The sequence below is a fragment of the Elaeis guineensis genome, chromosome 8, assembly GCF_000442705.2.
Source record: "Elaeis guineensis isolate ETL-2024a chromosome 8, EG11, whole genome shotgun sequence".
In the NCBI taxonomy this organism is placed as follows: domain Eukaryota; kingdom Viridiplantae; phylum Streptophyta; class Magnoliopsida; order Arecales; family Arecaceae; genus Elaeis; species Elaeis guineensis.
In genome coordinates, this window is record NC_026000.2 from 15009611 (window position 1) to 15036458 (window position 26848).

General features: G+C 42.2%; 2 protein-coding genes and 2 pseudogenes across 3 annotated transcripts in view; 1 reads left to right on the top strand and 3 right to left on the bottom strand.

Moving 5' to 3' along the window:
- Positions 1 to 19656, top strand: part of LOC105050227 (uncharacterized) — a 48396-nt gene extending 28740 nt beyond the window's left edge. Inside the window, exons 13-18 of one of the 2 annotated variants that reach the window (XM_010930163.4) lie at positions 14500 to 14591; positions 14964 to 15029; positions 15142 to 15208; positions 18131 to 18219; positions 18489 to 18615; positions 19049 to 19656. In XM_010930163.4, coding sequence (XP_010928465.1) covers positions 14500 to 14591; positions 14964 to 15029; positions 15142 to 15208; positions 18131 to 18219; positions 18489 to 18615; positions 19049 to 19099 — 492 coding nt within the window. In that variant the 3' untranslated portion in view covers positions 19100 to 19656. Of the gene's footprint in view, positions 1 to 14499; positions 14592 to 14963; positions 15030 to 15141; positions 15209 to 17954; positions 18220 to 18488; positions 18616 to 19048 lie in introns of those variants that run through there. The other variant, XR_012134012.1, reaches the window with a different exon arrangement.
- Positions 1650 to 2290, bottom strand: LOC140859670 (uncharacterized; annotated as a pseudogene).
- On the bottom strand, positions 2469 to 10833 carry LOC140859671 (uncharacterized; annotated as a pseudogene).
- A 4176-nt stretch (positions 19657 to 23832) lies between the features above and the next one.
- Positions 23833 to 26772, bottom strand: LOC105050228 (uncharacterized). The gene is made up of 4 exons (XM_010930164.4): positions 26101 to 26772; positions 25033 to 25316; positions 24707 to 24934; positions 23833 to 24579 (listed from the first exon to the last, which is right to left on the bottom strand). The coding sequence occupies exons 1-4, from the start codon at positions 26492 to 26494 to the stop codon at positions 24112 to 24114; spliced, it is 1374 nt and encodes a 457-aa protein (XP_010928466.1). The 5' UTR covers positions 26495 to 26772; the 3' UTR covers positions 23833 to 24111.
- Positions 26773 to 26848: the final 76 nt, after the last annotated feature.

A 26848-nucleotide genomic window follows, 5' to 3' on the forward strand; every position in this document is an offset into this window, starting at 1 on the left:
TTCATTTTTTGATATTTTTAGTGAAACATGTTCAGTTTATGAAATCGATAAATCATCGACAGCTTGATTTTTATTGAGATTCCAACTCATCAAAATGAGTTTAAGTTGGATTATTTAAATTTAATTTTTTATAGAATTTGAGAAAGTTGCTTGGTCTAAATTGGCCTCACCATTCGTCAATTTGAATATAGACCCCTAAGTTATTGATAGTGAAAATTTTTGAATTAAATTAAGCAGAAAACCTGTCATTTTATTTAAAATCAGAAGTTATAGCCTTACCGTCAATTAACAGTTTAATCCTTGATTTATTGCGTCTTCTGCATCAAGTTGATTAAGGTTTTTCTTTTTTTGAGATTTTTGCATATAACTCCTCCCTTTATTAATTAGTTGCATATAAAGGCCCTTCTTTTATATATTTGCAAATCAAGACCCCTCTTATTCCAAAAACTTCTTACTTTGCATTATCTGTAATGGAATATTATCGTGCTTTTTCCTTTCTCGCCTTGGCCTTTTGGAGTTTCTAAATAGCAAGTCATTTGTGCTTCTTTCCACCTTTGTCATTGAATTTGAGCTTTTCGCCACCACCATTGCTAGTATTAGAATGTTGATTCTTTTTCGAATGCAGTTCAATAGCTAGAAGCTCCAGAAGACCTAATGAGAGAATAAATGCGAAGAAACATGATATACATTGCATTTGGCTAACAGTGTAAATTTTGCTTCTTAGCAGGGACATTGTGAGATGAAGATCATTATTGTTATCATGTAAAATAAAGGTCTTTATATGCAATTTATCTATAATAAGAGGGATCATACAAAAAAATTTGTTGGGATGGGAGATTCTATAGTGTAAAAGATGGTCATTACATATATCGAGCCTGACATTTTACCAGATTCCATGAGTTTGGATAGGTTCTACTTGTATAGTATCAAGCTACATGTACATGTAGCACTACGAATTGTTGGTTGTCAGCTAAACTCGCAACTGAAATCATTATGATCCATCATGGTGACCCTTTTCTCACAAGATATATACTGCATTCTATGGGCTGCATAGCATTATTATTGCATGATATAGTATGTACCAACAGAAAAGAAGTTCAATTAGATTGGCCAATTTGCAATCTTGGGTGAGTTTGCCTATTTGATGAAGTCATCAAACTATATATATATATATATATATATATATATATATATGAATATGAATGATACAGTCATCATGCGAAAAAAATTATTATCGTTTTGTTCAAGGATCGCTGTACTGGTACCCATACCAGCACCACGGTACGGTGCGGTATCGTACTGTGCCGACGCATGATATGCTCCAACGTATCGATTCAGTACTGATACAATTTTTTTTTGCTGTTTTGTTTCATTTTTTTTTGGGGTCTCCAAGTTATTAATTCATAATTATAACCCCAAAATTACATTATATTGCATATTATTGACATATTTGGGTTCAATTTTTGAGTTCGGTAGAGGTACAAGAAATCTTGATCCAAAATTTCAAATACATATTTATTTACATTATATTACAACTTTATCATTCTAAAATTAAAAAGAAAATGTATAAATGTGCATTAAAATATATCTAAACTTTTAAAGTACAAAGCACAAAGAATGATATACTAACCTCAAGATCTGCTCTACATCTAATTTCTCGTCGAGTGCCTGTGATGCTCGTAGATATCTGAATCATCGACATAGTTTGGAGGAACATCAGTCCATCCCTCTAACTAAGAAGCATTGTACTCCTGAATATTCATTTCATAAGGAATTCTCTCTAGATATAAGACATCTCAAACCCCTCACTTAAATTCTGACTTTGAGAAGTATCCTTAGGATGATGGTATGGTTGTGGAGGAATCTATTCAAATATGCTGGTAGCAAAATCTGATCCGTAAGATGTTTCAGGCTGTATATAGTAGTAACCATTAGAAGATGATGCCTCGGATGTACCATATCCATATGGATCATAAGGTGATTGCGGGTAATAGGATCCATAATGCAAGGATGATTAAGATACATCCATGGATCTTACTCCATGTGCAAGATCATCTGTAGCTGCATCGTGTGCTGGATGACCTTTAGGAGCTTATTGTTTATATAAAATCGGCTCCTCACGGTCTCTGCCGACTCGTCCACCATGGTCTCTATCTTGTGTGGCATGTATAAATTGAGATTCACCGATGAATCGAATATCACTCTGCGGCTGTGTCTCATAAGCAGTGGTCTTCTATTCTCCAGTCTCTCTGGTCATCAGATCTATGACTACTACTATTAGTACCATCATCACTCTTCTTGATCTCTGAATCTGAGCTAGATAGCTCCTGTACTCTCGAGAATGGTGCACGTTTAACTATCTTTTCTTTTTCTTCCCTTGTGCCCCTCTGTGATTGAGTTTTCTGTGATTGAGAGGATGGATGTCTGGTTGCTGACCGATCTCGTCTACATATTTTTCGCTCAAATCTCTATGAAGATGTATCGAACATCGAGTCATGTGATAAATGAGTCCTCTGTGTCCCCTTAGGTTGTGGCTGATCTGCTGAAACCTTATATGGAATATTTTTTTTGCCCATTGTCCTGGATCCACCATGATCTCTCTAGCGACCACACTGGCTGGTCATGGAGGGGATCCTGGTTCATCAAGCTCTGGCTCCTGCTGCTGACTTGTAAGCCATCCGATAATCGGATCGTCGTCCTCGTTAGCATAATCATCTAGTGTCGGATCAGTATACTTCAGTTGTACTTCCTCTTGAACGCATTTTAGCCTCAACCTCAGTTTATAGTGAACATATACAAGATCATTAAGGCACTTTTGTGTCAGATGATTTCTCTGTTTGCTGTGGATAAGGATGAAAGTCGATCAATTGTGCTCATAGCCACTAGCAGAGACTGTCTGGGAAAGAATGCGGACAGCTATACCTCTCAAATATTTTGCGGATATTCCAAAATGAATCCACCATTCAGCTGCAAAAGCAAAATTACATATCAAATTTTATGATATTATTAGGCATTGACGTTGTTGGTGCAGAATTCTGCCGACGCCGGAGAAGTTGGAGTCGAGGGGATCGCGGCCGCCGTCGGGACCTGCAAGGAAAGTCTAGACCGGAGTTGGGGGTGCTCCGGCAAGATCCTCCGACGCTCAAGTCAGTACTCTGCTTCAACAGAAATGGAGCACTCAAACAGAATTTTGGCAGAGTTTCGAGATAGAGTTTAGAGCTTAGAGAATAACGTATCTGGGGGGTCCCTTTTATAGACGGAGGAGCGTAACCGCTTGACAGCGACGTCTGTAACTGCCTGGTAGTGGGCCGTTCAGGGCCACGCGGAGTTTGTTACGGCGAGTAGTGGTGTCAGTGGGCCGTTTGGAGCCATGTGGAATTTGTTACGGAGAGTGGAGTGGTGTCCGTTGTCGTGACTTGCCAGAGAGTGGTGGGGCCACGTGGAGTCTGTTACGAGGGTGGAGTGGTGCTCGTTGTCGTGACTTGCCAGAGAGTTCGGACCTGACAGCTGAAGCTCGGCTGGGATGTCTGATGGAGCGAAATGGCTCTCTGTCTCTGCAATCTGGGAGAAGCTCGGATGTTTTCGAAGTTGTTGATGGGTTAACTGTTGTTGAGTGCCGTTGGTGCTGCAGACGGAAGTCATCTGCTGTAGAAGCTCAGACGGAAACTGCCTGTTGGAGAAGTCCGACAGGAATTTGTATGATGTAGAAGCTCGTCTGAAGACTTGTCTGCTAGAGAGGTCCGGTTGCACAAGGAATCCGGCTGAAGGTCGGCCGATAGAAGAGTCCGGAAGTCATTGGGGAAGTTCGTCCTCTGGAGGATCCTGTGGAAGTCCGGTTGGTGTTGTTGGAGTCCGGATGATGCTGTTGAAGGTTGATGGTTGGTCATTGTAGAAATCCGACTGCTGGAACCCGTCCGTTGTAGAAGTTCGCCTGGAATCCATCCACTGTAAAAGTTCAAACGGAGTCCAGTTGTAGAAATCCGGAGGGAGATCGCTTGTTGTAGAAGCCCGGCTAAAGTCTGCCTGCAATCGAAGTTTGGAAGGAATTTGCTTACAGTAGAAGCTCGGATGAAGGCCGTTTGCTGTGGAAGTTCGAATGAAGACCGGCTGTCGTGGAAGTTCGGATGAAGACCGGATGCTGTAGAAGTTCGGAGCAGATTACTTGCGGTAGAAGTTCGGAGTAGACTGCTTGCGGTAGAAGTTCGTCTGGGATCCGGCTCTCGTAGGAGTTCGGGTGAAATTCGAAAGGCGGTCGACCGTCGTAGAAACTCGGATGGAGTCTGGCTACTGCAGAAGTCCTGTTGTTGGGGAAGCTCGGATGATCGGGGGAGTTTGGAAAAATGCCACACAAGGTCGGAAGCCGGAAGAGCCCTGGAAGGGTCGACCTTTTACGAACTTCGACTGGGGTTATTTTATACCCAACACCAGTCCCCCTACTTCCGAGTTCGGATTTCGAATGAAGTACAGAGAAATTTTCACAGTCGAAGTTGCCTCCCTGGGGCTCCCTGAGGGATTCCGTCTGTCGGGCTTCTAGCCTGGGACAGGACGACCTTGAAGCCTCCAATAAACTCGAGGCTTATCCCGCTCCTCTTCTCTCCAACCTCCTGAAGGAGCAATTCTTGTTCAACGTCGGCCTAAGTCCTCTCAACCCTGCCGGTATTGTTATATATATACATATTTTTTTTTTGTCGTTCGCTGCTTCCCCTTTCCTCTTGTTCTTTTGTTAAGCTGCATCAATCCTCATTCACCGCAGATATGGATGCCGACGCGGCTCGAATGCTAGCCCAGGGTCTCAAGACCCACTAAAGGAAAGGCGCAGCATCCTCGGGGGTGGCGAAGAGGGCAAAGGCAAAAGAGATCAGCCCGGCCGCGCCTGCCCAGGCGGCCATTACCGTCGACGCTTCCTCCGACGTCGAGCCCGCAGTCCCCCAGGCCTCTTCAAGGAGCCCCTCCGGTCGAGGTTCCCGCTCCAGAGGCCCGATCCGAGGAGGCACCAGGGGCCGAACGGAGAAGGAGAAAGAAGACATTGACCCGCAAGAGCCGCAGGGCTGCCATCGAGGGGGGGCCGATGGCTCCGAAGAAGATCCGGAGGAGAATTCCTTCAACAATAGGGATCTAATAAAGAGATTGGTCGACGGGTGCATCCTGCTCGAGGTCGTCCGCAGGATCGTCCCCGCCGATCCTGAGCAGCGGGTCTGGGACTCTCTGGGATCCTTTCTCGAGGTAGGTCAATTTACTCCTTCCTGCCTCTTTACTTTGCTTATTCCTCAGCTTTTATATTCACTCCCTGGCCGCTCTTGCAGATTGGATACCAGCTCATCGTCAACATCGAGGCGATGAACGATGCTAGGAAGGAGGCCGCCCAGGCGGAGGAAGGTCGCCTGGCCGAGGCCGCCCGCCTCGAGGAGAAGATTGCCGAAGTTGCGAGTCTCCAAGAGGCACTGCAGAAGGACTACACCCGGAGGAAGGCTGACTTCGTGACGGAGCTTGAGGAACTCCGAAAATGTGCCAGCGACCAATCCTAGACTCAGGCTTCTAAGATCAGTTCCCTTGAAGTCGAGCTGGCGGTTGCACGGGAGAAGATCGACCAGTTGGAAGGGAGTTCGTCCTGGCTCGTAACTCAGGTCGATCATAATCGAGACTGGTCGAAGAAATTCTCCGACCTTCAGAAGCAGCTGCAGGATGCCGAGGCGAACTACAACGCCTACCGAGTCGGCTGGTGCGGGCAAATAGACGACTACCGAAGGAAGCTCAAGACGGCGACCGACAAAGTTACCCGCCTTCAAGGGGCAGTTGTCTGAGAGAGTCTAGGCCGTCTCTACACAAGGCTCCGACGAGCTCCGCTCCTTGAGGGGGACCATGGAAGAACTGTCCGTGGCCCTTGGGCAGGAGAAGGCCAAACTGCAGCGGTTGAAGATTCAGCTGGCCTACGAGCAGCAGGCGGTCAAGAACGTCGAGGCGGAGTCCAGGTTCTGAGGAAGAAGCTTCGGGAGTCGGAGGGCGAAAGCCGGCGGTTCCACCAGATGTATCGGGAGATGCTTTTAAGAAAGAAGGAACTTGTCTATCCTTGCTTTGAGTTATTGTTTACCGAACTTCTTTCGTCTTTTGTCTTGTTCGATGTTGACGTTGTTTGAAGGTTCCTGATCGTCGCTGTGTTGATTTGTCCTTTTTTGTTTATGACCTAAGGTCCTTTCGAGGCCACTCGAGTTTGACGCTTCCTCTCGGTGCTCGAGCTTGGGGGTCCGAACTTTTCGTTACCTTGAGGAGGTCGATTTTCTCCTACCAGTGTCGGGTTCCCTCTTAGAGACCGAGGGTTTTGAGGGTTTTGACAAGGGTCTCCTTCCTCGTTGGAACGAGGTTCCTTGTGTCTTTGATGTAGTTTGTTTTTTTTCTTTACCACCGGCGTAGCTCGTCGCTTTCTTCTTTTCTCTTCCCTCTTTTTTTTTGTGTTTGAGTGAGGATTTTTCCTCTGTTCTTAACGGGGTTGTAGGGGTGTAGAGGAGCCGTTGAGGAGACTTCTCCCCTCATCCGGTCCTGAACGATCAGATCTTCGTTTGTGTCAGGATGAGGTTCTCCTCCTGTTCCTAACATGGTCAGTTTCAGCTTATGTTTGGGCTGCGGGGGCACATAAGGGCCGTTGCAAGGGCCTCTCCCCTCCATCCGGTCTCCGAATAATCGGGCCTTCGACTTGCTCATGTTAGGACGAGGTTCTCCTCCTATTCCTAACAGGGCTGTGGGGGCGCATAAGGACCGTTGCAAGGGCTTCTCCCCCCATCCGGTCTCTAAATAATCGGGCCTTCGACTTTGCTCATGTTAGGACGAGGTTCTCCTCCTGTTCCAACATGGCTGTGGGGGCACATAAGGGCCGTTGCAAGGGCCTCTCCCCTCATTCGATCTCTAAATAATCGGATCTTCGACTTTGCTCATGTTAGGACGAGGTTCTTCTCCTATTCCTAACATGGCTGTGGGGGCACATAAGGGCCGTTGCAAGGGCCTCTCCCCCCATCCGGTCTCTAAATAACCGGGCCTTCGACTTTGCTCATGTTAGGATGAGATTCTCCTCCTGTTCCTAATATGGCTGTGGGGGCACATAAGGGCCGTTGCAAGGGCCTCTCCCCCCATCCGGTCTCTAAATAATCGGGCCTTCGACTTTGCTCATGTTAGGATGAGATTCTCCTCCTGTTCCTAACATGGCTGTGGGGGCACATAAGGGCCGTTGCAAGGGTCTCTTCCCCCATCCGATCTCTAAATAATCGGGCCTTCATCCGTGTCAGGATGAGGTTTTTCTTCTGTTCCTGACATGCTTAATTTCGATTGTCTGAAGGAGCTACTTCCTGTCGTTACAAGCTCATGCCAAAAGAAAAGATATGCGAATATGAAAGAAATTTTTATTTAAGGCGAAGTTATTGGTAATACATTCGTAGATTTTTCGAATCCCATATTCGAGGAAGGTCTGCTCCCCATCAGGGTCCTCCGGAGATGGTGTTGATGATTCCGATTGGAGGCCGATCTTCAGGTTGTTCCTCCCTCCTTAGCGGCTCCGATTGTGGCAGGGCCTTCGGCCGATCTTCCCTACCTTCAGGCCTGCGTCGAATGAATCTGTCGAGCCGATCTCGTCTGATGAACTCCTCTATCTCGTCCCATAGCTGAATACATTCCTTCGTGTCGTGGCCGTGGTCACGATGATAGAGGCAGAACTTGTTAGGATTGCGCTTCCCGGGGTGTGTGTGCATCTTTTCCGGCCTTGGCAGCTGCTCTCTGACCTCCATCAGTACTTGAGCTTTTGGAGCATTGAGGGGGGCGTAGCTGTGGAATCTTTCGGGGGGAGAGCTCCGCCGAATCCTGCGGTCCGGGCTCCTCTGCCTACGAGCTCGGGGGGAGTTCGGACACGCTTGTGTCCGGGGGGAGTTTGAGAACGCGGCCGAGCTTCACTCGCCCCTTTTTCAGCTGCGGGCTTGCTGGAGTCACCCGTCTGTCGCTCCTTCGCGGCCTCGTCTTTCATCTTGAAGGCTTCCTCTGCTCGAGCATATCCTTCGGCCCGAGCCAGCAAATCAGCGAAGTCCCTTGGATACTTCTTTTCCAGGAAGAATAAAAGATCGTTCTTTTGAAGATCGCTCTTCAAGGCGGCCATTGCAACTGAGTGGTCCAGATTTCGGACCTCCAATACGGTGGCGTTAAAACGGTTGACGTAAGTTCGGATGGATTCTCCCTCCTTTTGCTTGATGTTGATAAGGGACTCCGAACCTCTTCGGGGGCGCCGGTTGCTAACGAAATGAGTCACAAACTGGTAGCTCATTTGATCAAAGAAGAAGATGGTACCCGACTTCAGTGTCGAGTATCAATTTCTTGCTGCTTCCTTCAAGGTGGATGGGAAAGCTCGGTACAGGATGGCGTCTGGTGTGCTATGGAGCAGCATCATTGTCCGGAAGGCCTCCAGGTGGTCAACCGGATCCGAGGTCCCGTTGTAGCTTTCGAATTGGGGGAGCTTGAAGTTTGGCGGGATTGGTTCCTGCATGATCATTTGAGAGAAAGGAGGGTCAGTACAGATGTCCTCACCGTAAGCAGTGGGAGCACGACGGAGCTCTTCGATCTGTCGGTTCATCTCCTGGAATCTTTGATCCAGGAGGTCCTCTCGACTATGAGTCTCGAGGGTCTTCTGGTGGAACGGAGGTAGGGATCCTCCGAGGGTGGAATCGTGATCGGACGGAGGGCTCTTTGCCTTCTGCTTTCCCTTTCCGGGGAAGACAGGGCGACTGGCCCAAGTGGCCCGTTCAGTCGCCGGATTTTAGAACTCCGACGATGCTCTTTCCAGCCGCACTGATGTCTGCGGCTGTTGCGGCTGCTGCTGCATGGCCTGCACTGCTTCGGTGAGGCTCCTGACCTACTGAACCAGCAAGTCGAACTGCTCCATGCCGACTGCCGTTGCCGAAGGAGGAGGAGCTTGGAAAACTGGAGACGAGGCCGGAGCTTGCAGGTCTCGCTGAGATCTGGCTGCGGAGGTCGTGGATCGTTTGGTGGATGCCTTTCGGGGAGGCATCAGGTGGAGATCTGACAAGAGAAGAAGGAGAGAACGTCGAAGAAGATGATCGGAGACAACCCCTCTGGGTACTCCTTTAAGAACAAGGGTACTGCGAAGACACAGGCTCCTCCCTCTAGCGTCAATTCTGTTGGTGCAGAATTCCGCCGACGCCGGAGAAGCTAGAGTCGAGGGGATCGCGGCCGCCGTCGGGACCTGCAAGGGAAGTCTAGACCGGAGTTGGGGGTGCTCCGGCAAGACCCTCCGACACTCAAGTCAGTACTCTGCTTCAACAGAAATGGAGCACTCAAACAGAATTTTGACAGAGTTTCGAGATAGAGTTTAGAGTTTTGAGAATAGCGTATCTGGGGGGTCCCTTTTATAGACGGAGGAGCGTAACCGCTTGACAGTGACGTTTGTAACTGTCTGGTAGTGGGCCGTTCAGGGCCACGCGGAGTTTGTTACGGCGAGTAGTGGTGTCAGTGGGCTGTTCGGAGCCATATGGAATTTGTTACGGAGAGTGGAGTGGTGTCCGTTATCGTGACTTGCCAGAGAGTGGTGGGGCCACGTGGAGTCTGTTACAGAGGGTGGAGTGGTGCTCGTTGTCGCGACTTGCCAGAGAGTTCGGACCTGACGGCTGAAGCTTGGCTGGGATGTCTGATGGAGCGGAATGGCTCTCTGTCTCTGCAATCTGGAAGAAGCTCGGATGTTTTCGAGGTTGTTGATGGGTTAACTGTTGTTGAGTGTCGTTGGTGCTGCAGACGGAAGTCATCTGCTGTAGAAGCTCGGACGGGAACTGTCTGTTGGAGAAGTTCGGCAGGAATTTGTATGATGTAGAAGCTCGTCTGAAGACTTGTCTGCTGGAGAGGTCCAGTTGTACAAGGAATCCGGCTGAAGGTCGGCTGATAGAAGAGTCCGGAAGTCGTTGGGGAAGTTCGTCCTCTGGAGGATCCTATGGAAGTCTCGTTGGCGTTGTTGGAGTCTGGATGACGCTGTTGAAGGTTGATGGTTGGTCATTGTAGAAATCCGGCTGCTGGAACCCATCCGTTGTAGAAGTTCGCCTGGAATTCATCCACTGTAAAAGTTCAGATGGAGTCCAGTTCTTGTAGAAATTCGGAGGGAGACCGCTTGTTGTAGAAGCCCGACTGAAGTCTGCCTGCAATCGAAGTTCGGAAGGAATTTGCTTACAGTAGAAGCTCGGATGAAGGCCATTTGCTGTGGAAGTTCGGATGAAGATCGGATGCTGTAGAAGTTCGGAGTAGACTGCTTGCGGTAGAAGTTCAGAGTAGACTGCTTGCAGTAGAAGTTCGTTTGGGATCCGACTCTCGTAGGAGTTCGGGTGAAATCCGGAAGGCGGTCGACCGCCATAGAAACTCGAATGGAGTTTGGCTATTGCACCTGTTGTTGGGGAAGCTCGGACGATCGGGGGAGTTCGGAAAAACGCCACACAAGGTCGGAAGCCGGAAGAGCCCTGGAAGGGTCGGCTTTTTACGAACTTCGGCTGGGGTTATTTTATACCCAACAGATGTCAATCTATGCTGCTCATTATTGATATGTAATTTATTTGGATTCATCTTCTTTTTACTTACAACAGCTGATGGGACTTCAAAGCTGTCTGATCCCTTTCTAAACTGTTTCGTCTGTAAAAAATATATTTATTAAATTTATAAATATATCGTTGAGTATAGATCAAATTCAGTTGAATAATCATATCTGTTTTAAACTAGCATATCTCTTACAGACACAGATGTGATTTTTGGATCGGACACCATTTTATATATCACATCACGAAGAGCAGCAAGAAGTTTGTTATCCATATCTATCCCAAGAATGATATATTGGAATCTCAGATTTAAATAGTAAGCTGCAGATAAATTTCATAATTGATTAAGTACATTATTACAAATATAAGAAAAGAAATATTTTAAAGTATTCTTGAATCTGTACTTACCAGCTAGATACAAATTTCTATCCATCTGGTGGTTTCAACGGTGCTCAATGATGTTAATAAATTTTTGAGCATGTTTCGGATCATTCTCACTGATATGTTTCTTTGTCCTCTCCATCATATAATATAAGAAGCTCATCTGGAGATATCTTTCACTATTCACGGCACGAAGTATCTCGTATAATGGCTTAATAGCCTTCACTATCTTCTCAGCTCGCTGGTAGAATGACTGACTCGTCATCAAGTTCTCCACATGACTTCCATCAGTGTCGGTCCTCGCATATCTACTCTCCTGTCATTCGGTACTGATAAATATCTGACGTAAGGTTACTTTCTTCTGAAGAAGACTATCAAGTGCTATGTAGTTGGTAGCAAATCGTGTGACACCCAATCTCAAGATCTTCCTCTCAGTATACGTCTGTATCAATGAAAGGATCTGTGTGATTGTAGATGAATTTAGTAATAGTCTGGGCAATTTTCACTACCTGCAGCACCCTACGAATCTTCTCAGTATCCATCAATATAAGATCAATGCAATGTGCAGCATATGGCATCCAGTATATCTGCAGTTGCCGCTCCATCAGCAACTCTCCGACAGCCTTATATTGTAGCCCATTATCTGTGATGACTCGCACGATATACTGCTCACCCACTGAATCAATCACTTTCTCCATCAGATTAAGGATATATGTGGCACTGTGCATCTTATCTAAAGTATCAATTGATTTGTGAAAAAATAATTTTCCATCACAGTATGTCAAAAAATTAATGATGCTCTGTCTAGTAGGATTGTTCCAACCATCACATATCACTGTCAGTCCGTGTGTGGGCCATTTACTCTTGTAAGAAGCAATCCATCTCTGTAGATCTTTCTTGTTACTGTCAAGAAGTTGTCCATAGATGTCTTTAGGTCCTGACGGATCTACACCCTGGCCGACAGCCTCTATGACTGAAATGACAGATCGATAGTAAGGATTGCCTACTGCATTTGTTGGAATATGGTTGAAATAAAATCATGATCCAATAGTTCGTCATATATCTTTCTTTTTATCCTTTTTCACTATAGTGTCAATCTTCTGCTGCTTTGAATCCTTACTGAAAAAAGTATGTGGATTTAAATCGTGGATGGTGGCTCTTTCTGGAATATCTCTGGAGGATCTTCTACTGTCAAAAGCTCCTAACAAAGATGAAATGCTGTGTCTACTCCCTCTATCATCGGGCTCTTTGACTGAGGTAGTCCTCCTGAACTCGAATTTTCCTCCACCGATCGCTGATCCAAATCTCGATTCGTAGCATGATGGTCTAAATCGCTCTTTATACCTGGCCATCTCTTCCTGTCGGTACTGATCATCCAACCTCGCCTGAATGGCAGCCTCAATCCATCATCTGGAGCGGAAGTTTTCTTTGACTCTCTAGAGTGATAGGAAGGTGGCTCTGCAGCTCGACGATCTACCTCCTTTCTCTTCTACTTTGCTCTTTTCTTTGCTGCTTTCGAATCAACGAAGTACTTCTCATCAACTGTGGGACCTCTTGTAAGCATTTCCGACATATGAACACATCAGGATAACCATCAGTCAGATGCTGCTTCAATCTAATCACCCCTCCTTTGAACTCTGTATTGCACCATTTGCATTTTCAATGATGCCAAGTCGAGAGTATCTCGCCATGATCCCAACCAATGTCACGCTCTGAATATTTCTTCTTATTCATTTCTGTAAGTATAATAAAACACGACAGTTTAATAATTATTAAAAAAATATTATATATAAATTTAAAAAAATTTCAATAATAATTTTAAAACTCATAAATTCAAAAAAATATGTTATATGCTTCAAATAATATTTTTGAATTAGCTAAAATATAGTACTAATTTTATATATTTTTTTATTATTTAAATAATTATAAAAATATTTTTTAATTTTAAAAATTTTAAAAAAAATCCGAGGTTAGATTCAAGTAGCTTGAATCATTCTAAACATGATTCTGAATCTTTGATTTTATATTTTTTTTGAATTTATTTTTTTAATAATTTTTTAAGAATAAATATATATATTTAAAAAATATATAATTAATGAAAATCAACGATTTTAGTGTCATCATGTAGATCTTTCAAAGATCTATCACATATGATCAAATCATACCAAAATCATAAAATTTTGGCATGATTTTTTCTTATTTTCTTCTTCATTCTTATCTTTTTTTAGTCACAAAAATATAAAAAATAAAATATTTATTAAAAAAATAATGCATTACCTTACTCAGTTGAAAATCATCGTCTTCTTGAAGAAGCACTGTAATTTGATGGAATTTTTTTTTCTAATTTTTTCGAAAGTTTTCGATCGTTTGTATCGTCGAAAGCTTGAGAGCACTTCTCGGGAGTTCTGAGAGAGGCTCTCGATTTTCAATGAGAAAAGGAAGCCTGGCTGCCACTAATTGACAGCTTAGGTCCCACCACATCACCCACACCCCCCAAACCCAATGTGCTCTGTTTGTACGGTTCGGTTTGAACCGAACCGTGCCGAACCGTCCGGTTTTGGGTGGTATGGCTCTAAACCATGCCGAACCGCCCGATTCGGTGTGGTTCGGAGGATATTCCGAAAAAAAAAACCCAAATCGGATCGGCTGGCTACCGGTCCAGTTCGGTACGCCCCATACCGGGTGGTTCAGCCCGGTACGGCATTCCATGGTTCTGTTATTATATTTAAGCATTTGATACGAAAATATCTTGAAGCCATCTTTATAAGGTTGAAACAAACAATTTATTTCATTCCTGAAATCTAAAACATCAAAAGAATGGGAAATTGTGCTTTTGAAGAAAGAGTTAAGTGAATTGAATGAGTAAAATTGGGTTTTAAATTAGTGACGTATTGTCCTTTTTTTATTGAAAGTGATCCACTAAGAACTCAGCTGATTGTGTTAGAAGCTAGATTGACTTGTGAACAATGTTATAGATGCCAGATTTCAACAAGATATTGCCAGTCATGGTCTGGCTTAGACAAATCTTAGATTGACAAGTTGTTCAAGTCTAACCATGATGTACATATGTTAGTCATGCAATGCATAACATGCTATGCTAGCACATCATAAACTAATGAAATTTTGTTTTCTAGGTTATCATCCCAATGTCATAATATTACATCTTATCAACCTATTCTAGCATTTATTCCTTCGGTACATGCCTTGATATTTTTGAAGCAGATTACTAGATCTACCTAGCACACCGAGTTGGACTTTGTAGCTACTTGAAATTATTTTTTGGAATCATGTCATGGATGGATCCTGGCATTAATGCTGTAATGTTGTTCTAAGTAAGTCCAATTGTAATTTCTTCTCATCTATGCAGCAAATGGCATGATGTGGGCTTTAGACATGCTTATTTTGCTCTTTATCAGCATATATTCTGATGGGGAAACAAAGCATGCATGCACTTTTTTCCCTTTTCCATAATTAATGATTTTTTTTTCTTTTTTTGAATTAATTTAGATGTATTAGAGTCTGTACAACATGTTCATCTTATACCCTCATCACTTTTCAGGCACAATCAAACATCACGTCAAAGGAAATTCACTCGATCAGCTTCAACCCATCTTGCTCCTATCAGTTAGCATTCCATCTAGATGATGGTTGGTAGGTTCTTGGAGGTTATTCATCTCAATTTACCTTTTCCTTTAGAATTATGCTAGTCTTTATGATGATACTTATTTCTGTGGGCTACTTATTCATCTTCAAACATCATGGTCCCACCCCCAGCCCAAACCAAAAAAAAAAGGGGGGGATCAAAAAAGACAAATGACATAATCTCATTTTGTCAAGCCAACTGATATTTTTGTTCTCTCCACCTATGGAGTCATATTGAATATTGATAGTTCTCAAACAGCAAACTGCTTTGGTAATCTAGTTAGGTCTACAGGCTCTATCTTTTACCAATACATGACACAAGGTGCTCCTGCACTATTATGTTTGATTGAACTTTTTTACTTAGCATGGCATGGTTTGCAGGTCCGGGGTCTTGAACATTGGCAGCCTTAGTGTGACACATATGCATTGTCCTCCTCCTCCTTGGTTGTAAGTGAAGTTTGAATCTATTCTTTCATATCAAGTGATACTTTGGAGGTCATATGAATATAATGCAAGTTACCTATTACTATATCTTTGTTTTCTTTTGTTGTGGAATTAGGGATGGCATGGAGTTGTCCGCCAGTCCTTCAAATTTGAGAAGACCGTCTTGGCTGCCAACATGTTCGGTAAGAGCTGCCAATTATATGTATAGGTTAAAAAACCATGCCAATAATTGTGCTGAAATAGATTTCAACTTAATCTTGCTAGTATAAATCTAGTGATAATAGTGTGTTTGATAATAGTTTGCCATGATGTAATGCTTTAGTGTAGTCACTTGTAGAATCTCTCTCTCTCTCTCTCTCTCTCTCTCTCTCTCACACACACACACTCTCTCTCTCTCTCTCTCTCTCTCTCTCTCTCTCTCTCACACACACACACACACACATTCACCCCCGCTCCCCCCTAGAGGAGATTGGGTGGGAGATCATGATTCTCCTCTTCATGCTTTCAAACTGCTTAAATAGTATAAATACACTAGCTCATGAATGAGCGAACTTTCCACAGCTCCCTTTTCTTTTCAAACTAGAGATGAATCATGCAATAGGAGCACCCATTGAAAAGGTGTGTTACTAAATTACAGTATAATTCATAAGAAACTAGAAGCTTAGTTAATATGAATGTCAAAGTGCCAATTCACAGTGAAAATTATTGGCACAATGTAAATGACTAGTGAACCTTCATTCTTAGCATGATTCTCAAAAGGTGGATTGCTTTGGGTTGTAACTGTGTTTAACTCATTGTATGTTCTATTAGAAGGAAATAAGTATGCTATTGGGAAGGAAAACATATCCCCCTTCCGCCCCATGCTCCCTCCTACACGAGAAAAATGCATAAGTCAATCAATCCAGCTTGTTTCTCTAAATCATTATTAAATTAATCTTGGACTTCAATTTAGGGCATGTTTGGTTGCAATGAAATCCACATATGGAGAAGGGAAAGTGTTTTAGAAAACCAGTTGTAAGCTTTCCAAATTTGTGAACTTTTTAATGAAACACAAAAAGAAAAGCTAGTTTTTCAATAGAAAATTGGTTTTCTTCCTTTCTAAGCAAAACGTTCCCTAAACCTAGTAGTATTTCATCTTTTTAATCTTTCTTTTCTTTCATTAAAAAAGGAGTAAATTGCAACCCCCTGAAGTTTATATTTATTACACTTACACCCATAGTATGTAAAACCAACACTTACACCCAGTGTTAATAAAACTGTTTGTCTTATGGAAAAAGTCAAAATTGCCCTTAGGCAGGGAGGAGGATACACTTGTTCTTTTATGTCCTTGGGTGGCTATTAGTCACTTGAGGTTATTTTGATCATTTGGAATTTTTTCTGACATAGCATGTGGATCCCATTTACGATTAATGGCCATATCAGTGCCAACCTGTTATTGCATCGGTATAGGGCTGGTTTGGTATATCGAGTGTTGGTATATCTTCCGTACCGTATATCGGTACCAAATTGGTATGGTGCAGTACAACCCATGTCGTCCGATTTGGTATGGTACGGCAAACCTTGTTTAACGGTTTGACTAATATTCTATTGAGTTATGGGTTAAAGAGTTAAAGTATTGGATGAAAATAAATCTCAGAGGGGTAAACATAGGTTTTCAAACTATTGGGTATGAGTGTAATTTACCCCTAAGCTCAAGGGGGTTTTTGTAATTTACTCTTAAAAAAGAACATGGCATGCCAGTTTGATGTCTTAGTGACTCGAGCTAACAAGATTATGTCTACAATCTGCAAGATATTTCTTGCCTTGGTGTTTGAATCAACCTGTGATTTTGACATTCTTCAGGCTAATGAATGCTTGGATATTGGCATGTTGCATTTCAGGAGACATCCTGAACTGCAGAGCATTGTTAAAATGTGAAAGTAACTTCAGATAGGTGTCCTAGGAATCTTGTAGAATCGACGTAACTCTTTTTGGCTTGGCATTGTAATGAAGAGCACCTAACTCTTCCATCAATCCTTGTGCTGATTCATGTCATCTTGCAGAATTTTTGCATGAACATGCATTTCCAGCCAAAATAAACTAAAATTTGTGATCTGTTTTATTCAGCTACATAACAGAGCCAGAAAATGTAGAGGAAACTAACATTAAAATCCTTTCTTAATCTGAGAAAAGAAGTCTTGCAAGACCTTTTTCACACTACGTGACATATATTGTCGTCATATATCATGAACGATCTAATTATAACAAAAGGCAATCATAGCGCTATATTCAGTTTAAAACAAGCCCTAAGAAAATCTCTAAATTTGTCACTCTAGAAATTGAAAATCTACAGGCCACTGCTCTGGTGTTTCATGGGTATGTGTAATGGCTAAGAGTCATGCTTTGTAAACCAATTGTGATGCTTTCATAGGATCACTAATAGGTCAATGCTATTATCAGATGGACTGGTTAGCTGGTGTCAACTGTAAGATGTAGCATCTGGGATATGCTTGTAATTATTCATCATAAGCATGGGGAGATCTTTTAAAGCATGTAAGCTGAAATTCCAATGAACCAGAATTCTATTTGGACCATATAATCTGAAGTTCTAATGAACCAGAATTGGAGTATTAAGTACTAAATTGCTAATGCCAAGGAGTGCCGATATCTATAGGGTTGATGTTGGCTTGACAACTGGTCATATAATCTGCTAAATCCTTTCATGGAAATGCAAAAACTGAGTTTTGCTCTATAGCTGATGCTGTTTGTGTTTTTGTGCTTGGGCAGTATGCTTCACAACAGTACTAAACAACCTCGAAAAAATTAATAGTTAATGCAACAATTTTACAACTTCTAGTAAAGGTGACAAATAACAGCAATCAACGCTTCGTAACTGAAGACAGTACTTATATCTTGAAGAAGACAAAATGCAGCTGATTATTTGTGCAGATCATACTGATTTTGGAGAGCTCAACATGGAAATTCTAGAGGGTAAACTGAGATCTGGCGTGGCACAGTCTAATATCTGCTCAGCTGTCACGATGCATGCACACAGTATTTTGTTGGAATATGCTACCTTAAAAGGGAGTTATTCCCAAGGAGCTTAATATATCTTCTATGTCCAGATCTATGCAGTAGGATCTTCCTCTGGTAATGGGATTTATCTGCTTGATTTCTATCCAGACACAAGCTCCGCATGCCATGTAGATTTTGAGTAAGTGCAACTAAATCTTACTCCCTTCTGTGAATTTTTTTTGCAAGAAACAGATTGAGCTGTAGTGTGTCCTTATCAATTGCTCAACATCTGCAAGTTGTTACTGATTTGCCACTTCAAATAATTTATTTATAGTAACAAGAAATTTAGCTTGCATGCATGTCTGTGTTTTAATATGAAAAGTGAATTTGCTGTTGTTGTTTTTTCCTTCCATCATCATCATTATTTGTGTGTCTAAACTCTAGATACTTATTCCTTGTACTTGTCAGGGAGGACGTACACTGCATTTCTGAGGAAAGTAGAGGAGCTGTCCAAAACAAATTTGTTCCTGTATCTCAAAATATTTTGGCTTGTGCTTCTCATCCCTGCAATAGTACCATCATTGCTGGAACTAAGGTTAGGTTTGATGACAACATTTTTTTTTTTTTGGAAAGGCATTGAAATAAATAAAATTCATGAAATTTGCATAATATTCTAGCTGCTTAAATTTTTGATTCACCAAATTGCTGGGGATGTGCTTATTCAAAACTATGCTTATGTATATACTCAAGGATTTCTCATTTTTGTGCTCTGTAATATTTACCATTACCATGAGCTGGTATCAAAGATTTCTAAGTGAATAAAAGATTAATGATATAGTTTCCCATAGGACCCATATTAGTCTGGAGTTGGCGTGAACATTGCTTTCTTTTTTTTTTTCCCCTTTTTTTTTTGTTTCTTCTTTGTCCTTTTTTGGGGTTGGGAGAAAGTGGGGGAGTGAGGTGCTATTTCATTGATGATCGTTTCTCATCAAATCAGCTTTTTATATGGTTCTAATTCTTGATTTCAGCAATCTTCTTTACTGATGGTCTCTCAAAAGTGCCACGCTCTGGAAGACTAGGACTGTACTCGGAAGGCCGGTTAACATTATTCATTCTCCAATTTCTTAAGTTGAAGTGAGACATGCAGACTGTATGAACCTTTAATTTACCAGGGACCATCTTCATTTGCAAATCATATGTCCCAACAGAGAGGTTGGTCCGAGTAGCCAAAGCTGCGGAGTGCAGGGGAAACACATCAGACACCACTATGAAATCATACCCTGGGTGTTAAATATTTTATATAATGTCACCCTGTTTTCCACTCATTTCCCACAGCTATACCCTGTTGTGGAACTTCGTTGAATTTTCAAGCCTGTTTGTGGGATATGCTTGAGATGAGCTTCAATCACTTTGTAATGCCCCAATTGCCACTTTGTCATGTTTGAGCTGCAGAGAGCCTCCTCTTTTGAAGTCATTGACTAGCAGTGGCCTTGAGTTCCAGGGGGTTGAATGATGCTCAGCTGTTTGATACCATTTTCAATTGGTTGTTTGCTATATGTTATAGCTTTCTGTAATAGAGGATTTGTGGGTTAGACTAAGTGATTTGAAATAAGTAAAATGGCCATATTGTTTCTTCCTTTTTCCTTTTTTCTTTCTTTTTTTATTTTTTGGTGACTTGTCATAATGATGTTTTATTGTAGAATGGACGCTACTTTTTGTGAAGGTTTGGATAATGAACAATCAACTCAACTATGCCTTTGATTGTGAATGAGTTGGATTCAGTTTGTATTCAAGAAGGTTCTGAATTCGGGTGCAGTAAACTAATTGATTGCAAGCTTGGTTCATGTACCATGATTCTTTGTAGTCAATTGTCAACTTTGAAGCCTTAACATATAGAATTCTTATGATCATGTTCATCGGTTTTGAATTCACATCAAAATCTTTTTCACTTTTCAGAGTAATCCGTGACTAATCTGTCAAGATTATGGTTGTCACAATATACTTTTCACTTGTTACGAAAGTAACCCACGTTGATATGATATATCAAGAATTTTCTGGCCATCTGATTTACTACCTCCATCGTCTAATTCAGAAGAGGTGCAATTCTATAAATGTTAGAGTGGATGTAACTTGATCCTGAATAATGCGAAATATGCTATGTTCGTTATTGCCTTATATTTGTTATGAGCTCGCTTTTTGATGTAATTGCAATCGGATCTGACTGACCTTAAAAGTTGATCAATTAGCAAGTTAAATCCTAGAATTGACCTATAATAGCATGACCAAATCATTCAGATTGCTTCCTCAAAATCTAGACAGATCAGTACATATTATTAGCATTCACACCTGTGGAAGATTTAGACAATGTGGGAATCCCATCTCAACGCAAACTATCTTTAACACCTTAGTGGGCTTAAATAATTATTGCTAATAATTTAAGTGCTGCTGTCGGGGTCTTCATGATGAAGGTGCCTCCAGTGAGGAGAGTAAGGAGGGATTTGATCGGGGTGTTGGATGGCATAGCAGTCGATGAGGAAGTTTCGGTGTTGGGGACGAGGGCGTCCTACAGGTTCATGAACACTCTTGGGAAAAATTTTGCATAGGTCGATGATACGAAGAAATCCAGGGCTTAGGATATTCAAATCTGGCAAGCCCGTCTGCTAAGATCTTCGCCAATCCCTAATCGGTCGTAATCACCGTCTCTTCGTCGTCGGGTAGCCTTTGACATTCATCCAATCAACATCCTGAGCCGATGAAGACTCGCCGACTGTCGTTCGATAACTCTTACATATTACTGTTGATATTTTCTCAACGATGGACTCCTATAGAGTAAGCTGACGAATCGACAGTGCACCCAATCGACTAACCTCCCTCTGTCGAGTGGGTCCTCAGTTCCTGACTTCCTCATTTGGAAGCAGTATAGGGCATTCGACTCATGATTGTAATCGATCAGTCCTCAGCTCACTGACACTAGTTGGTCCGTTAATTCAAAATTCAATGTCAGTCAGGAGACAACTATCGCACAGTTGATAAGGCAATCACAACCGTCATATCCCAAGAATCTCGAGCGATAGTCCTGCCGCTACGTACGAATTATGCCCTAGTCGGATGGGATCGTGCTAACTAGCCCGCCAACTAAAGCAATCACCTCCGCCTATAAAAGGAGGCTCAAAGGGGATGTTAAAAAAGATATGCCATTACTCCATCTCTCATACTTTTTTGTCTGTTGAACGAGAATTCTGATTTGAGTGTTGGAGGATCTCCATGAGAACAACCTCCGACCAAGATTTTCTTGCAGGTTACATTCCTTGGAGACCCTACCTTGTCATCCTCTCTAGCGTTTCGGCGCCTCGTAGAATCTCACACCAACAAATACCATCGTCATGTCATTGTCAGACAAAAGCACATGCTACCCCTCTACCACTACATCCATCATTGGTGAATGAGGGTTGTCGACGAGTGGGGATGAGCTAAAAGGATCACCTACTGGTCGCTTTTAGATCAGTGCATCTATCACTTTGAGATCTATGTCAATAGAAGAATGGAGTGTAGAGGGATTTGAGATATACATAATCGGTAATCCAATTGTGGTTTTGCAAAAAGGAAAACAAGTCTTGTTCTAGTCTTTCTAAATCAGAGATATTTTTATTTTTTTTCACACTCTATTAATGATGCCAGAATCTAGATAGACGATCCTGCCATATTGCAATAAAAAAGAAACTTTGATGGCTAATTGAAACTTTTAAATAATAAGGATTTAAGTATAACTTATCCAAAGACATCTACATAATTTCCTTGTTTATGAGACATTTTATGATATAAGATTGCAAATTCACATCATTGTATGAGAGCTGTTTCTCCGTTTACACATCTTGCCCATCAAAATCAACAGACAAAAATGAAGTGGTAGATAAGGTGCAAATTTAGTGTATGGGTTAGGTCAGACAAAGGAAGCAGCTTGATGCTTCTACCTCCTGCTGGATTGGTGGCTTGGACCTGTGATGGCCAAGTCGGCACCATTTCTTCATTGCAGTTCGGAAGGGAGGGAATACGGGGCATATGTTCAAACCTCCAGTGGACAAGGGAGTGCTCCTGTCGTGGTCTCATTCAGTAGTCACATCTAATTTCAAATCTCAACCGTTGCGAGCACGCTGTTGGTAGGTTCTTGCCGTTCACGTCTCTAAGCTCCCTCTTTTCAGACCTTCAAGATGCGAGGTCTTCTTGTTTAGAAGATAAGCTGGACAAAGGTACTCGACCTTAAAGTCCACTGGTCAATTTCTTGACGTTAAGTCCAGTTAATAATTTTTTTCTTTTTAAACAATACCAAGAATTTAAATCTTGGACCACTTCCAGGAGCAAGCGCTTCCAGAAGAGGTGCCATCCAATGGAGCCCAACGATCTTGCTCATCTAGGTGACACTTTGCAGGAGAAAGCTTTCCAGGCGGCATAGCTATGCTAGATGTTTATGTGAAATCCTGTTTAATTGTCAAAATTACTCAAAAAAAGCTGAAAATTGGAATAAGCTATCCAGTTTTCTTGAAATGACAAAACTATCCTTGGCATGTCATAATTTAATTTACACGTTACTATTAATATTTTAAATATTAAATGAATAATAAAACTAATATTATATTTATATCATATATTGTAACGGCAAAATATTATGGTATATTTTATATTATAATATTGCTTTTAACTAAAATATCGTAGTGATATTCTATATATAATATTATAATGCTACATTATATTAAATTATCTAATAAACATAATATTGATATATTTTATTATTGCATTAATATTCTAAATTCTATATTAATATTAAATAGTAATATTATAAAATTATATTATAGTAAAATCCTGCTTTATTAGATTAGTAGGATATATATTATATCAATTTTAAATTAATATTATATTAATATTTGTAGTTCATTTTAATGATATTAAAGATTACTATAAGTCATATGAAATATTGTAATGCAATATAACCATTACCCACGAAATACAGAGCAACATTATATAAAATAATCTTATTATAAATAGAAAATTATAAATCTAACCCATTATATTATATCGTATGTTCATCTTTTTTCAAATTATATTTTCAATAAGTTTATATGAATATTAACAGAATCTGATAACAAATATTGTAATCACAACATAACTTATTATAGGAAACCTGAATAATATATTAGTAATATCTTAATTTTGATATTTTTTCCATTTAATAATAAAATATTATTATTTTAAATACTGTGATAAAAATAAAATATTACATGTCTAAATTATAATATTAAATAATATAATTTTTATTTTTAAAATAATAGATGTAATTTAATTTAACAGATTAGGATTGTATATATCTTTCACATGAAAGAAAGATTTTCGTTCTTTCACATGAAGTTACTATTGGATCATCCACAACACAAATCTCAAATCACGTCCAAATGCATCTTTCATCTATCTGCATATCTCAATGCAGCCAGTTGATGATCTAAGGGTGGATTCGCACAAAAGAAGGTGAATCTTTTTCTCGTGCAAAGGATATAACCCCGACCCTAGTTTAACCTAAATTCAAAACAAAACCCTGGCGACCAGAACTTGAGACAGCAGAATAATTCTAGGTTGAAGTGCTGGTCTCGTTTACTACAATGAGCAGCCCGGTATTTTCGGATTAGCCCCAGTCTGACCCAAATTACATGAAACTGTGCTCCATGAAAGGGAGAAAATAGTAAAACCAAAAAGAAAACATACGCATAAGCGTATCGTGGGCAACCGCACAAACTAGTTGACAGCTAAAGCAAGTCAAGAAACGAAATCGACAAGATAGGCATCTCCACGTTTTTATTTTTTATTGTTTTTTCATATTATACTTTCCCTACTATCACAACATTGGTCCGGTACAACTTTCCCCATGTGAGTAACGCAGCACCGTGATGATGGCCATACTCGAATTCATATGTTGCAATTCGGATGACGTCAAGACCCCGCTAAGGTTTCGTCCAATGAAGCTCCTTCCGAATGTAACACGTTGGCCCTGACACAGACCTCATATAATCACAAACATATAGAAACAAACGCAAAATCACCAGAGTCACACCCAGTTGCTTGGCAGGGAGAAATCATGAAATCTGAACGACATGCTCCCTGCAGTGTCCCTCTCTAGCCTCATCTCTGATGCATCACCAAAAGCTAGGCTCTCTGAAAGTTCAGCTACTGGTGGCGGCGGCCGTGGCGGTGGCACGGAAGATCGTGTTGTAAACTTATACCGAGCAACTGCGCTGCTGGAAGGTCGTTCCCACATAAGCACATGGATTACGATGGGCCGCAATGCATGGCGATGAAGTGAGAGTTTCTGGCTGAGCGAGACGGTGTCAAAACACCGGACGGCTCCCAAGGAAGACACCATCCAAGGGAGAACTTTCTCATTGGCTACCCTTGAGATCACCAAAAGCTTCGATGCTTTTGTTGCCTCTCTGTACAGATATCTGATCCCTGATCGTGTTGAAGCCACGGTATTGTCGTTTTCGTCGTCAATTACAGAAGATATGTAGATAAAACCCTGTGAGCAAAAGAGGAATGGAGATGAGCGATGTGTTATTACTTCCAGGCATCGGTACAGACCTGCACACTAAACCTTCGTAATATAATAAAAGAGAAAACAAATATCAAGAGGAAACAGAGAATACCTCGTCAGTGCGACTGATGGCAAAACCCAGCTTGGTGTCACCTTCTCGAAGTCTAATCTCTACTGGCATTTCTCCAGCAGTTGGGGTGTACCAAAGCCGAACTGCCTTCACCACCCCGATATCCACCCCGTGGTAGTCCTCGAACCCGTAAAGGCTAGCATTCGCAAGATGTGAAAGGTCGGACAGCGATCCTGTATTCACGGTTGATGATGCTGTCTCTCCGGATATCTGTATCACAAGAAACATACATTTATAGTCACTACGCAAAATAGTTTCCTTTCTTCCGGAAAAAGACTTGCAAATAGCTCATCATTTCCTTAAATCACCTTGGTAAGTAGAGCCTCTGTCTGGACGTTCATGAACACAATCGGGACTCCTGAGGCCTGAGAGGAATTGAACCAAGCGTTTGCTCGGGCCAAGGTTTCCTCAATGGAGTCGTAACGAGAGGCAGCTGGATCCAGTGCCTTGGGAAGGATGAGCATGGAGAGGAAGCAGCTCGTGTTCGACATGGGAAGTGATTCGCTCAGCTTTTTCTCCCAAGGATACGGTACATATCCATCCTGGAGCTGAGCGTTGTTTAATGCACAGACCACCCTCGAGTTCCTTGAACCTGCAAATTAAGGAAGTAATAAAGACGTCCCAAGAAAGAAAAACTTCGGCAGGTTCAAATTAATTAGGTTATGTATGTTTCACATGGTCAACAATCGTGCTCAGATTTCTAAATTTTCTACTATTCTTCTCTTAAAATAACCAATTTTTAGCGTCAACGACGACCCGCTGGACAGCAAGTCAAGTCAGTCAGTTTATGTGCTCATTTAATGGATCGAAGTCTAACTAGTCTAAAAGTATCAGCCCACTAATTGGAATGGTTGATATGTGGCTTCGCCCATATCCGTTATGGTAGAATGATTCTATCTTGATGCTCTCAAACGACGAATTAATTAAAAGTGTATTGAGAATCATTAAAAAGATTTTCTCCAACTAAAACCTCAAACAGATAAAGTCTCATAATCTTAAAACAAATACCTCACTTCAACTTATTCATGTACAAAACCTTGAGAAACCCCGTCATCTACTGTTAGCAATTTCGCTTACACTAACAATCCAATTCTCAATCTAACAATAAAAACTTATCGTAACATTATAAACTAGATGGACGTCCACGGATTTGAGCATCATTATTGCTTGGGCTTTTACAACCAGACTGATATCTTGCTGAAGTTAATAATTAATTATTAAAAGATATATGCAATCATCGGCCTGGTTCCCACTTTTGAGTCCAGATAGGAAACGAAGTGCTCTCGGATGCTCGCATAGATATTTGTATGCGAACATCCGGAAGAGAGCTTCCTTTCACGTCAGTGAACGCAGCTAGTGGGAGGCCGGGCGCTTACCTTGCAACGCGATGCACTCGTTCTCGGAGCGATCCACGAATCCGACGGCGTAGTTGGGGTCGTGGATGGATCGGAGCACGTACTGGCGCCGGCCGGCGGCCTCGTGGGGGACGATGCAGGCCTGCAGCTCCACGGCCTCCTCTTGGCCCCGGCGGACCCGGACGGCGATCGAGGTCTCCCGGCGCTTGAACGCGGAGTGGAGGAGCTTCTGGACCCCACCTCTCCCGCCCTTGAACGGCGCGCGCACCGCCGGCGATCCCCCGATCGCGATCTCCTCCACCACATCCCCCGTCTGCGGCACGTCCCCGCCCCACTCCTCCGCCTTCGAGCTCCCCCCCACGCACTCGATCGCGACCACGGACCCCGCCCCATCCGACATCTGTGATCGCTCCATCGCATCTATCTGCCTGATTTCTAGAGGGATCTCACCAGCGGAGTGACATCTGTCGTTCGATCCAAAGGAGCGGATGATTTGGGGATCGGGACCGCGGGAATCCCAGGATGCGTCAAAGAGGTGATGGCCGTATGAAAACAAAATGGGAACTTTAGCCGAGATCCATTACGGAGACCGAGGGATTCACTGGAACCGAGGAAAAGAGGAGGAGGAGAGGAGTTCGGGGGAGCCGCGGGCTGAAGACGAAGCTTCAAAGATCGAAACTTCGAGAGGAAGGAGTCGACGACAAAACCCACAGGAGATTCTTCTATAAGAAGGAGAATTGTGGTCAGTAGCTCTACATTCTAGAAAGAG

Coding starts and splice junctions, on each gene's coding strand:
- LOC105050228 (XM_010930164.4), bottom strand. CDS start 26,494: ATGGAGCGATCACAGATGTCGGATGGGGCGGGGTCCGTGGTCGCGATC. Junction 24,935..25,032: donor CAGAGGCTCTACTTACCAAG/GTGATTTAAGGA, acceptor CTTGTGATACAG/ATATCCGGAGAGACAGCATC. Junction 24,580..24,706: donor CCATCAGTCGCACTGACGAG/GTATTCTCTGTT, acceptor TTTTGCTCACAG/GGTTTTATCTACATATCTTC.